The sequence below is a fragment of the Staurois parvus genome, unplaced genomic scaffold (genome assembly GCF_062004578.1).
Source record: "Staurois parvus isolate SC_StPar_1 unplaced genomic scaffold, SC_StPar_1.0 ptg000176l, whole genome shotgun sequence".
In the NCBI taxonomy this organism is placed as follows: domain Eukaryota; kingdom Metazoa; phylum Chordata; class Amphibia; order Anura; family Ranidae; genus Staurois; species Staurois parvus.
The window spans coordinates 2,416,964-2,431,264 of record NW_028317972.1 but is presented as its reverse complement, the minus strand read 5'-3'; the positions used below and the strand labels follow the sequence as shown (position 1 = coordinate 2,431,264).

The 14,301-nt window shown below is 42.3% G+C and overlaps 1 protein-coding gene across 1 annotated transcript in view; it reads left to right on the top strand.

Moving 5' to 3' along the window:
- ADAMTS13 (ADAM metallopeptidase with thrombospondin type 1 motif 13) overlaps nt 1–5,954 on the top strand; it is a 106,965-nt gene extending 101,011 nt beyond the window's left edge. Inside the window, exons 31-33 of the mRNA XM_089677077.1 lie at nt 968–1,144; nt 2,849–3,033; nt 5,105–5,954. Of these exons, the coding sequence (XP_089533203.1) occupies nt 968–1,144; nt 2,849–3,033; nt 5,105–5,293 (551 nt within the window). The 3' untranslated portion in view covers nt 5,294–5,954. The remainder of the gene's footprint in view (nt 1–967; nt 1,145–2,848; nt 3,034–5,104) is intronic.
- Nucleotides 5,955–14,301: the final 8,347 nt, after the last annotated feature.

The window sequence follows — 14,301 nt, the reverse complement described above, 5'->3', positions numbered from 1 at the left end:
GCTGTAAGTTAATTGGCTCCTGTCTAAATTGTCCCTAGTATGTGTATGAATGTGAGTTAGGGACCTTAGATTGTACGCCCCTTGAGGGTTAGGGACTGATGTGAATGTACAATATATACAGTATATGTAAAACACTGTGTAAAATCAACGGCACTGTATAAGTACCTGAAATAAATACATTTAAGTAAATCTGTATCCTTTCATCAAGGGTGCAAAACTTGAAACTTACATTAAAGTGGAACTGCGCCCTAAAGGGGAAGTCCTGCTTGATGTCCTCCTCCGCCCCTCTTCTACTACACATTATAATTTTGGGGGAGTAGGTACCGCTCCCACTTCTGCTCAGATTGCCTAGGTGATCTGAGTGGAAGTTTCCTCCCCTCCCTCTTGGCCCACAGCCTTCTGGGACACATCACAGGTCCCAGAAGGCTGCGTGACCATTCACACAGTGCAGCCCAGCTCACGCATGCGCAGAGGGAAGCCAACTGTGAAACTGCAAAGAGTCACAGTCAGCTTCCCACAGTAAACATGCTGGCACCGGGAACCCAAAGACAGGGGAAGAACCAGCCCAGGTGAGGACAGCGCTGGATCCCTGGGCAGGTAAGTACTCTTTTATTAAAAGTCAGCAGCCACAGTATTTGTAGCTGCTGACTTTTATTTTTTTCTTTCTAGAGTTAAGATCCTCTTTAAGCTCCCATTGCCTAGTATGCCCCATAATATGACAGATAATATTTATATCAGACCTTCCGGCAAAGTTTTATTTTGGCACGGTGTAGGAAGAATAGGAAAAGGCCTTATTGCCAGGTCCAAGTACTATCATATGAGGAAGGGTTGATGGGATGGAGGGTATATGGAGGGTGTAGGTTGTCTATGTCTATGCAAATACTGACTTTCAGAAAGTCGTTAATTATCTAAAGACTTCTGCAAGCTCTGAGATTGATTTTTACAGATCGACTTGCTTCCCTTATAGGTGAGCTAGTATTATTCTATGGCAGAGCTATGTGGAGAAAGGCTTGTACCCGTATCTCAGCGGTCACAGTGCAAACACGATCAAACACGGTGATTGTGAGACAGCGCCAAGTTCACCCCAGTAATGGAATAGCTCTGGAGTACTCATCTAGACCGACCTCTCAAAGCTATCACCAAGGTACGGCAATATCATTTACTGGAACACAATGCAATTTAAAGTCGATGTGTCTGGCTGTCATACTGGTCCTCTGACTTCTGTTTCTGATGACATGAAAGACAGGCAACAAGCATTTGCTGAATTAAAAGCCAGCTATGATGGGCCAAGTGTTTCTGTCATGAAATATTTCCATCACTCACATTTACTGCTTCATAAGTAGCAGCCAATATACACTGATATGTGTAGCTCACTTGTTCCACAATATAGTACACCAGCTTGTGTCTAGCAATCACTCTGCAGTGTGGTATAGAGTTGTAATGATGGAAAGAAAGCCTAAAAAGGAAACTTAATACAGCCAACACAGTTAGAAATTGGTAGGGTGTATTACATTAACTATTTGCTTTTTGGTTTGATACTGCTTTAACAACTTCCATGTTGCCCTATAGCAGAAATACTGCTACAGAGCAGCACGGGTGTGCAAAATCACATGTAAATATACGTGATTTTGCAGTTCTGGGTAGGGGGCGTGTGCTGCCATTTGTGGCCTTGGCTGTCAGTCGTCGGGTCCCAGCCGGTGATTCCCCGCTGGCGGCCGGCGATTGGTGAGTATCACCTACAGGGGAGAGACCTGTATATAAACAACACAGATCTCTCCCCTGTCACCTGCTGCACACTGCTTTGCATGGTTCTGCATAGTAGAGCCATACAAAGCACTGTGCTTCCAGTGTAAACCACACAGTAAAACAGCACACAGTTAACCCTTTGAATGCCCCACATGTTAACCCCTTCCTGCCTAGTGTCATTAGTACAGTGTCAGTGCTTTTTATTAGTACTGATCACTGTATTGGTGTCACTGGGGATGTCAGTGACACCAAGTCAGTGCCCCCCAGTGTCAGAATGTCCGCCACAGTCCTGCTATAAGTCGCTGATCACTGTCATTACTAGTAAATAAAAAGTTTTAACTTCCAGTATACAGTATATACTGCCACTTGTAAATGCTATAACTTTCATGTAAACCAATTAATTTACACATATTGGAATTTTTTTTAGCCAAGACATGTAGCTGAATACATTTTGGCCTAAAATTATGCTAGAATTTGATTTTTTTCATTTTTTACTGGACATGTTTAATAGCAAAAAGTCAAAAATATAGGGTTTTTTTTCAAAATTGGAAATACTTTTTGTTTATAGCGCAAAAAATTAAAAAAACAGAGGCGATCAAAGAAAGCTCTATTTGTGGGAAAAGAAGGACGTAAATTTGATTTGGTTGCAGCATTGCATGACTGCTTAATTTTCAGTTTAAGTAATGCAGTGCCGTATGGCAAAAAATGGCCTGGTCAGTAAAGGGGGGTAAATTCTCTGGAGGGCAAGTGGTTAAATGAACCAGTTGAAGTTGCTGATATTGCCATGCACTGTAGCTCTAGGTTCTGTATGCTACAGATTTAGTAAATTCCCTTCACTCTTGTATGTGCACATTGGATGATCTATAGACATTAGGGGGTTTATTTACTAAAGCTGGAGAGTCCAAAACCAGACTCCCTTCTGCATAGAAACCAATCAGCTTCTAACCTCAGCTTGTTCAATGAAGCTTTGGCAATGAAACCTGGAAGCTGATTGGTTTCTATGCAGAAGGGAGTCTGATTTTGGACTCTCCAGCTTTAGTAAATAAACCCCTAGAAGTCTGATGTAGCAGCGGTATGATGTCATTCTCCTTACTTCCCATAGACTGTGATGTGCAGCTGTTCGGGATGCGAGGGGACATAAGAAATCCTGTACAGGCACGGTTTGGGCTGGACTCTCCTGCTTGTCGTATCTTTATTGACGTACCTCCTAAGTTTACCATCGCAGTCCATGCTTTGTATATGGATCTTGAAAATGGGACCAATAAGACGCAGTCAGATTACATCCTGGTAAGTAGTTATGCTGCTTGTGCAGGGCTGAATTGACACACTCCACCCAAAACAGATATTATTTTTCCATGCTTGTTGGCAAGTGGAATCACATGATATACAGTATATATCTTAGTAGACCCAATAATGGCATCTTCCACCAAACTTTCTATTTTTGCCCAAACACCACGTCTTAATGACAGTATCTTTTCCCATTGATGTGGTCCAGTGTTGAGACAATGACAGATTTCCACTGTGGAGTGAGTAGAGACATAAACACCATTAATACCCAGCACCTACTACAGCATGTACTTCCGGTCTCCTGTTTAGTGCTATAGGAATTAGGGCCATGGCTACTATATTGCCTTCAACATAGACACTTGTGGACCCATGCCTAGAGCATTAGGTTAAGTGGCAGCACTAAAATATAACATTTTCAAGATACTTGGGCAAAAATATTTTCATGTAACCAGCTTCAAAAATTAAATACATGAAACCAGAAGGTAATTTTATGTTGAATTAAATTGTTCTCAAAAACACACTAGGGTCTATTTATAAAAAAATGTGTAAGCATTCACACAGCTGCACCGTCATTTGTGTAATATGTTTACTTCCTATGATCATCAGCTCCATCTAGTGACCATAATGTGGTATTTTACTGCTTAGAACATTTTGAGAAAAATACCGTATTAGGTCACTAGATGGAGCTGACGACCAAAGAAAGTAAACATATTACAAAAATGACAGCAATTATTCATGACAGCTGTGAAAATGTTTGAGACATTTGGCTAAGTTTTTTTGTTTTTTTGTTTTTTCCTAAATAGAACCCATTGTATTTATTACACACAAAATATGTATTGTGTTAGCTAGGAAAAAATACAGATGTAGAAAAGGCAAACGAATGGCAAAGTGATAATTTAGTGTCTAGTTAAAATATTTGAAAACAATTGAGATTACAGGTCTATAAACCCATTCTTAAAATATTATCAGAGCTAAAGTTCTCTCTAAAAAAAATTTGAGCCACTTCATTCCCCTCAGCCACTTCCTATTGTTCCACTACCCCCTCCCTCCTAGATTGTAAGCTTGAAAGAGTAGGGCCCTCTTACCCCTCGTACGCTGTCTGTTTTTGTTGTACTGTGCCATGTATTGTCCCCCCTATTGTACAGCGCTGAGCAAACCCTTTGGCGCTATATAAACTCGATGTAATAAATAATAAATAAAATAAATAAATATATATTGTGGCAGTGCAACGTCCCACCAGGGTGATGGATGTGAACCCAACAAGGCAGGTTGAGTGAATCCAGAGGCTTGCTTGATTGGGGGGAAACTGGCTTTTCAGTTTCCTCATTGGTTAGAAAGTCTATTTTTGGGACCTGGAGATTTCTTAGCGATCTGGGTGGGACAAAATCTCCAGTGAGGGTCCAAGTATTTGGAACCTCCAGCACACAGATTGGTCAGGTGTGTGCTGGACCAAGGTTCAGGGCTCCACTTTCCTGATGAGTCCAGGTGTGCTAGGGATCAGCCAGAGAGGTGCATGTCTGTGCAGGAAAAGACAGACCTAAGCCTGAGGACCAGAGTAGCAAGAGGCTTCTATCTATCTGGACAGTGTTGGCAAGGAGATGGTCTCTGAGAGACAGATGAGGGTCTAAAGTGGGAGTCCTGAGCAGCACTGTGGTATGCGTAAGCCAGGAGGCTCTGGAACTACTTCTTTACTAAAGTGAGTCAGGAGGCTGGATATTTCATGTTTTTGTGTTAATGGTGAAGATCCTCTGCATGGGAAACCATGGACTATGCTTTAAATAAAAGTAGGCCAACAAGCCCTTAGATGGAAATATTTGGCATGGACTGTACTCGCTAGCGGGCACTACACTTGAGCTACACTTGAGCTAGATAACCCCAAACTTCACAATATATATATAAATACAGTGTATATACAGTATATGTAGTATGTTGCCATTTTCAGCAATTTAGCTCTCATAATACCTGAAGAACCCTGAAATCTTGAATTTTCTACTTAGCCACTAAAAGTATCACATTCAAAATGTTTTTCCTACCTCTGTATTTGTTTATCTGTGTGTGTTTTCTCCTCCAGATCCGGGACATGAAATCAATGAAGTCCACCGCTTTCCATGGAAACAACTTGTTCTTCTGGGAGTCCACAGGGAGCCGGGCAGAGGTTGAATTTAATGGCGATTTCTCGCAGGATAGAGTCAGTTTCCGAGCGCAGTACTGGGCGAAGGAGAAAGGGAAGCCAACCCAGAATGGAGAATCTGTCATATGACCAGGCCATCATGGCTTCACCCTACAAAGAATTTTGAGTAGCCACCAGCTGAGTAGGGAAAAAAAAACAGACTGCATGGTTAGAAATGTCACATGATTTGTTACTTTGTACATAGTTCTGCCTCACTTTATTATGCCAACTGGTGGTGGAGCGTGTTCAGGATTACCTTCAAAATAGCAGATCTCTGCCTTCTCAACCCCTGGTTTAGCCATATTCACATGCGGGGCATACTGTACATATAAAGCTGCTATTGATTGATTTTTTGTTCATTCACTGCCATTTTTTTTATTTTCCTGCTTTGATATAATCCCTTAAATTTATGGGAAAAAAAAGAATCTCTGTTCCCCTTGATCCAAAAACAGTTACTGACATTTCTCAACACCTTGATTTTACTGTTTAGCAGAAAATCCACAATATGGTAACATTCGTGCCCCTTACATCAGACGATGTTATATTCTCCTTTGCTGATTGTTGGCCAATTTCAACCAACAAAAAACTGATCATTTTGGCTTTTGCCTATACATTAGTTCATTTGGAGGTGGAGCCAGTGCTGATGTCATTACGGCACTGGACCAATTGGCATTGTTTGCCGTCTCTTGTTTATGTAAATGTGAGTATCTTTCTCTCAACTAAATAAAATAAACAAAGCAGTTTTACACTATGGAGTGTTTGTTACATGTTTCTTACCAGAAAGTTGACTCACGCTGATCACAGGAGCTGATCCCTGCTGGTGTACCCTGGGGTTCCTGACCTCAGTGCTAGATTGCTACAAAAGTCATCAGGCATCCAATAGTATTAGAAGACTTCCTATGTTTTGGGGTTTTTCCTTATAGTAAGAGGTTGATTTTTAGCAATGGTGGTGGAACCCACGAGGGGATTCACGGAAGATTTTGAGTGTCACGTGATTGTATATAAATTATGGTGGGTTTAATGGACTATGATTTTTGGTGATTGCACATGTTTCGCATATTGATTTAATGATTTAGATTTAAACGTACATCGCAACAATTGGTATTGTCTATAGATCATCCAATGTGCACATACAATAGTGAAGGGAATTTACTAAATCTAACAGAATCTAGAGCTGCTGTGCATGGCAATATCAGCAACTTCCAACTTCAGCTGGTTCATTTAAAGCAGTTTCCACACTGCAGATGCAGATTGAAGGCTGCAATATTTATTCCCCTCTGCTTATATTTATACCCATTATGAATTTGGAGGGTTAATGTAGTCAGATCCTAGTAATTGTGTCAGGAATCCACCAAATTGTATAAATATGCCCCTATGATGAGCTTTCTTGGAGGTGTGGGCACAGTTATGATTTACGTTTCTGTGCACATACTTGACTGTTATAGACAATATAGTATTTTTTTAAAGTTAGATATTTAACGAAAACCTTCACTGGAAACTGTATCTACATGGTAGGTGGAAGCACTGAGGGCAGTCTGTGTGTAACATTATACCCATGGGCTTATTTATAAATGGTTGTAAGACAGACTCGCTAAGAAGTCACTATATCTGGTGCACTATTAACATGAGATATAAAGCACTCAGCCATACCAGCAACAGGAACCAGTACACCAAGACGCATAACAACATTCCTCCTCCATCAAAATATCCAGCAGGAACAGGTTCTGTTCTGACTTTTTCTGCACTGTGCACAGCACCTTTTCCAACCATTTTGCTGGAGGAAGAATGTTGTTTTGCATCTTGTTTGCAAGTATGGTTGAGCTGGTGCAGTTGATTGCTGTGGTGGAGACGAGCTGTGCCAGCACTGGAGACGTGATCGTCGAGTATGAAGCTTTTCTGAAGTGACATGAAATGTTTGACATTGGTGATAGAAAGCACTGTCATTATATTGAAGACATTTACTCCATCAAAACAGATTTTCATATGTCTGGATTTTCTTTTCATGCTAAAGACCTGTACTGAGAGAAATATTAGGTTACCCTTGACCTCCTTCTGAAAATGCTAGGTGTCTGGTTGTTGTATGTACCTCTACACTGCGAGTCACCTCTCAGAACAAGCATGTAGCCTGTGAATTACAAATCTGCATACTTATTCCAAGCCAGGGACTCAAAGTACTGGAATCATACAGCCAGGGTAACAGCCAGGTATTAGCATTTTCAGCAGAAGCATACTTAAAAGAGAAATATGGGCTACCTCCCCCTTCCCAATTGTACTTACCTAGGTGGATGCAGCATCAGTCCAACGCTGCATCTGTTCCCCACCTGCTCCAAGTGTGAGAGCTCAGTGATCACATGACCTCTGATCGCTGCCGCTCACAGCCGCTCTGAGCAGAAAGTGGTGACTGTTCAGTTACCGCTCTCTGCTCTGCCCTCTCCCTGCACACACTGGAGTTGGAGGGGGAGGAAGCGGCTGGCTCAAGTTCTCAGCAGCTCACTGAGAGGCTGAGCCAAGTGTCACGGATCGCACGATCGCCACCCTCAACATGCGACAATTGCACGACCGCAACAAACAATACGTCACACCCGCAGCGTCAGACCCCAGACCTTCTCACCAAACTCGTGACCGAAGGACCGGCCAATCTAAAACCGCGATGTGACGTGCGTAACAATACCACACTCAGCTGCGCCCTGCACAACGATTGTCCAGCTAATGGAACGCAATCGATGCACCAGCAGCCTGAATGCGCTTGTTACTGGGTTGGGTTAATTACGCAACTAACCCTCTACTGCCACCACCACTTTTTGTACAGAGAAAGGGGAAACTCTCTTTATCAAATATACACTGTAATGGTTGAGAAGTCGCCTGTGCAATACGGTCACCGCAGGCCGATTGGGCAGAGGATTAAACAAACACAGTAGCGTCTCTTCAGAAGGCAGGGATTCGTAAATTGCAATTAAGAGCTTTAGAAACAGTTTGACTCTTTTAGTAATAAATCTTTCTTTCTGAAAGTGTTAAACAGGTGCAATAAAATATTTACAGGAAAAATATGTAACTAAAATATAATTATATATGCATAGAAAACAGCACAGCAAAGAGATAACAGGGAGAAGTTAAACGGTTAAGTTACTTGCCATGTTCAGCCTTAAGGTAAGCAGATCCAAGTTGCAGAGCGAGGGGTCTTTGATCTCCTGCTTTTACCATGTTAAAATTGGGAGATGTGGTAACTTAACTTTTTAGGCTTGCCAGCCTGTCTTTTAAAGTCCCCCAGCAGGGGGGGTGGCTCTGAGTAACTGGCCAATACCGTTTTGGGCGGGATCGTCGGATGGGCTCTGCATTAAAACTAACAGCTTCATAATCCATGATATGAAACATAGGTGACAGCTGACCTGAGGAATGTTCATTTAACTTCTGTCACCTGGCTGGTAGGGTTTATGAGGTTCCAACTTCTTTCAAGTCCAGGGAAAAAAACTACCTTATCTTGGTTAGGAGATGTGAGTTTACACAGGCCTTGGGACAGAGAGTCTGCTGTCTCTATGGGGGAGGCTTTGTAGTGCTGGGCCCCCTGCTGTTCCAGTCTGCCAGCAACTTTTAACACACCCACATCTGTCCCTGTGCCTCTCAGGAAGGGAGGGGGTAGGGAATAAAGGATTGAGGAATACTTCTAATAAAAAAGGGGAACTCCGCGTCCATCTCTGATGAGCAAGTTTGCTACACCAAGTGCCGCTCCAGACTGGGGTGGATCCCGGCTTAAGGGTCAGAAACTTTCCCCAACCTGGACCAGCTTAATAACGTTAGCCCACACCAGGCTTCAGTCCACTGTCTGCTGAAAACTAGTCACAGGAGTGCAGAATGAACTGCACTCCTGTGATCCACAGGCAAAACACAGCCAAAAGAGCTTTGGCTGTTCTTCTCCAATAACTACTATAGATATTTCTTAAATGCTGCTTTCTGTATACTTATATGGAGGAAAGTTTAGCATTGCCATAAAGACTTTTCTTAACCACTCATAGATTTGACCATTTTCTGTGGAGTCCTGTGCTGCTATTTTGTTTAAATTCACATTTGTTGCACATTTATATATATCTCCATTTTCATGTATCCCACTGCAAAATTGGCTGCGCAGTCATGTTGAGCAAATTGATTGTCTGAATGGTGGATAGAAAATTTTGTCTGAATATGTATCAGTCAGAACTGCATGCAAATATTTAACCATCTGCCTACTGGGCACTTTTACCCCTTTTCTGCCTAGGCCAATTTTCACCTTTCAGCGCTGTTGCACTTTAAATGACAATTGTGCAGTCATGCAACATTGTACACTTTTGTAATTCAAATTTTTATCATTTTTTCACACAAATAGAGATTTCTTATGGTGATATTTAATCACATTATTTATTGCACTATAAACAAAGAAAAATCAAAAATTTTGAAAAAAAATGTGTTTTTCTATGTTTCTGTTTTAACATTTTGCAAGTAAATAATCTTTCTACACAAATTTAGGCCAAAATGTATTCTGCCACATGTCTTTGGTGAAAATAACCCAAACCAGTGTTTATTATGTAGTTGGTAGGAAAGTTATAGAGTCCACAAACTATGGTATATACAGTCAGGTCCATAAATATTGGGACATCGACACAATTCTAACATTTTTGGCTCTATACACCACCACAATGTATTTGAAATGAAACGAACAAGATGTGCTTTAACTGCAGACTGTCAGCTTTAATTTGAGGGTATTTACATCCAAATCAGGTGAACAGTGTAGGAATTACAACACTTTGCATATGTGCCTCCCACTTGATAAGGGACCAAAAGTAATGGGACAATTGGTTTCTCAGCTGTTCCATGGCCAGGTGTGTGTTATTCCCTCATTATCCCAATTACAACGAGCAGATAAAAGGTCCAGAGTTCATTTCAAGTGTGCTATTTGCATTTGGAATCTGTTGCTGTCAACTCTCAAGATGAGATCCAAGAGCTGTCACTATCAGTGAAGCAAGCCATCATTAGGCTGAAAAAACAAAACAAACCCATCAGAGAGATCGCAAAAACATTAGGCGTGGCCAAAACAACTGCTTGGAACATTCTTAAAAAGAGGGAACGCACCGGTGAGCTCAGCAACACCAAAAGACCCGGAAGACCACGGAAAACAACTGTGGTGGATGACCGAAGAATTCTTTCCCTGGTGAAGAAAACACCCTTCACAACAGTTGGCCAGATCAAGAACACTCTCCAGGAGGTAGGTGTATGTGTGTCAAAGTCAACAATCAAGAGAAGACTTCACCAGAGTGAATACAGAGGGTTCACCACAAGATGTAAACCATTGGTGAGCCTCAAAAACAGGAAGGCCAGATTAGAGTTTGCCAAACGACATCTAAAAAAGCCTTCCCAGTTCTGGAAGAACATCCTATGGACAGATGAGACCAAGATCAACTTGTACCAGAGTGATGGGAAGAGAAGAGTATGGAGAAGGAAAGGAACTGCTCATGATCCTAAGCATACCACCTCATCGGTGAAGCATGGTGGTGGTAGTGTCATGGCGTGGGCATGTATGGCTGCCAATGGAACTGGTTCTCTTGTATTTATTGATGATGTGACTGCTGACAAAAGTAGCAGGATGAATTCTGAAGTGTTTCGGGCAATATTATCTGCTCATATTCAGCCAAATGCTTCAGAACTCATTGGACGCCGCTTCACCGTGAAGATGGACAACGACCCAAAGCATACTGCAAAAGCAACCAAAGAGTTTCTTAAGGGAAAGAAGTGGAATGTTATGCAATGGCCAAGTCAGTCACCTGACCTGAATCCGATTGAGCATGCATTTCACTTGCTGAAGACAAAACTGAAGGGAAAATGCCCCAAGAACAAGCAGGAACTGAAGACAGTTGCAGTAGAGGCCTGGCAGAGCATCACCAGGGATGAAACCCAGCGTCTGGTGATGTCTATGCGTTCCAGACTTCAGGCTGTAATTGACTGCAAAGGATTTGCAACCAAGTATTAAAAAGTGAAAGTTTGATTTATGATTATTATTCTGTCCCATTACTTTTGGTCCCTTAACAAGTGGGAGGCACATATGCAAACTGTTGTAATTCCTACACCGTTCACCTGATTTGGATGTAAATACCCTCAAATTAAAGCTGACAGTCTGCAGTTAAAGCACATCTTGTTTGTTTCATTTCAAATCCATTGTGGTGGTGTATAGAGCCAAAAATATTAGAATTGTGTCGATGTCCCAATATTTATGGACCTGACTGTATCTAACAATATATAAATCCTGATGTACTGACTGCTGATCTCATTTCTTGAGACCCAAAAACACCAGGACAGTACAAATAACCCCAAATGACCACTTTTTGGAAAGTAGACAGTCTGAGGTATTTAATAAGAGGCATGGCAAGTTTTTTGAAGTTATTTTTTTGCCATTTTGTGGAAAATGAAGAAATGAAAATTTTTTTTTACAATTTTTTTTTTACATACTGTCACCAGTGCAGTACAGAGTCATCATATAACTGGTGCGGTGGTGATCAGGGACAATGACTAGTGACATTATGTAGTCACTCCTGTGACTAGAGCAATACAATGTTACCATAGTAACATTGTACTACTCTGGGCAAGTGATGAGGATTTTTTTTTCCACATTATGATTGCTTATATCAACAGATTTCATGGTATACGCAAGCATTTTTACTGAATGAAACCGATTTAATTCAGTAGTTTTTGTTGTGATCAGCTGTGATTGGCCATACCTGATCACATGCTACAGATGGGCTGCGATTGGTTCAGTCTGTACATGTGATCCCTGTGACTAATCACAGCTCACAGCACAGTTGTAAGCAATGAATAACATGAAAGGAAGCCATTCATTGCTTACAACTGTCATGTGATCTGCTGTGATTGGCCACAGTGATCACATGACACTGGCAGCTACACGGTGTACTGATCTGTTGTTGGCTGTGTCCCGTGTACACAGCCAGTGACAGATCGTGCTGGAGTGCATCCCGTGGCATGATCCTGGGAGGACATCATATGACATCCTCCCAGGAAAATAGTGTTCTTCCCACTTGGCCGTCATTGTATAATAGGCCTGGTGGGAGAAAGTTAAGAGTGTCCATGGGCCAGAAGGTTGGTACTAGGGTTGCCAGCTTTTCTTCAAGCCAAACCCAAACACTTTAGTGGCACACTGCAATTTTTACATTTCTGCTATGGACCTGTTTATTCAGCGATAACTTTGTCATTACTTAAAGCGGAGTTCCACTCAGCCTATCAAAAAAGCTGACTTTTAAAAAACAGCCACTTACCTGTCCCTCGGTCCTGTGGTGTTCCCCCCCCCCCCCCCCCGCAGCTTGTTTCACCGGCCGTCCTGTATTCCAGGAGGCCGGCATCTTCAGTGTGGGTATCCAGCTGTGATAGCTTGCGGCTTCACAGCCGGGTGCCCACTGTGCATACGCAAGTAGCTCTGCGCTTCATGAACGGTCCTGTAGTCTTCTGGGACCTGCACGTGTCCCAAAAGACTACAGGGAGAGAGGACACCTTCCTCTTCTGATCACTTGGGCGATCGGACCGGAAGTGGGAGTGGGTACCTGTCAAATTCGGGTACCCGCTCCCCAAAGGTGCCAAACCTTAATGGGGAGCGGGAGGAGCAGTCCTTAAAGCGGAACTTCCCCTTTTGGGTGGAGCTCTGCTTTAAGATAAAAACATAATACATATATTGTTTTTTTTTAAGGACAAACAAGGCTTTTCATGAATATTATCTTGCAACAATGATTTTTTTTTTCCGCAGTCCTTAAACAAATGTAACAAAATGCAGTTTTTCTTTTTTTGAGCAGTGTTGGTTTAAAAATATTGTTACTGCACATAGAAAGTTCAGATTTTATTCTGTAATTTGTCCTGTCCTGTTGGTACAAAACATTGCAAAGTTATTTACAAATTAAAGTGGGTTTTTTTTTTCAGTTTTGTGAAGTTTGTAAATCTATGTTAACGTGTAGAAAAAAAAATAACGAACAAAACAAACCAAAAAGTTTAAATACTAGTTGATAAAAAAGAAACAAAAAAAACAGCAGGAAAATAATAATTGAATGGAGAAGAAGGAGATTAAGGAATTATTTAGGGCTGATTAAAGTAAACTAAAGGGTTAGACAGAGGAACATTTACTTTAGATTTTTTTTTTTTACTTGTCAGGTTGCTTTAACTGACTTCATCTGCAGATGAATAAACAGATACAAAATTAAAGATTGTTTCTTTTGAGCAATGTTGTTGATAAACATTGGGACTGTCTTAGTATGACAGCTCCAGCTGTCAGAACGTTCTCAGTGTACTCTGCTTTGATTAATCAGAGCTGCATTGCCAGTACCATGAGGGGGGAGGGGGGTCCTGGAAGCAGGGCAGAAAGACTGGAAATTTTACACAAGCAATGTGTACAACCATGACATATTTTTGGGCAAGTCTACATGTCCAGAGTCTGTACAATGGGTATATCAGGGTTCTCAAAGCCCCCCTTACATCGGAGTCTGCAGAGCATCCCTTACATCGGAGTCTGCAGAGCACCCCTTACATCAGGGTCTGCAGAGCACCCCTTACATCAGAGTCTGCAGAGCACCCCTTACATCAGAGTCTGCAGAGCACCCCTTACATCAGAATCCCCATTACCTTAGTGTACTCACTGGCTCTGAGAGAGGGGGGAAAACTTCACTCACAGACAGTGGATGGTGAGCTCACCCACACGAGGATGAAGGCTCATGCATTGGCACCTTTCATCCACAATGTATCTACTGGCTGCTGGACATACACCGAGGGGCAGGGGCAGACTGACCATTTGAGCACTCGGGCACTGCCCAAGGGCGCGGGCTCAGTAGGGGGCCCCATGAAATGCCCCTGGTATGGTTTATAGGCTTTTTTTGAGTGTGGGCGAGGACATAGGGGCCCCATGATTCCCTATTGCCTGGGGGCCCCATGAGTTGTCAGTCCGCCCCTGGGTAGGCGGTAGGGGCAGGAGAAGGAGGAGCAAATCCAGTCCTCTCTCCTGTCTGTGCCTGTTGGAGAGAACTGTGCTGGCTCTGGGCAGTGTGAGAGACTGTCACAGACATGGTTGCGGCGTGCTAGTGTGG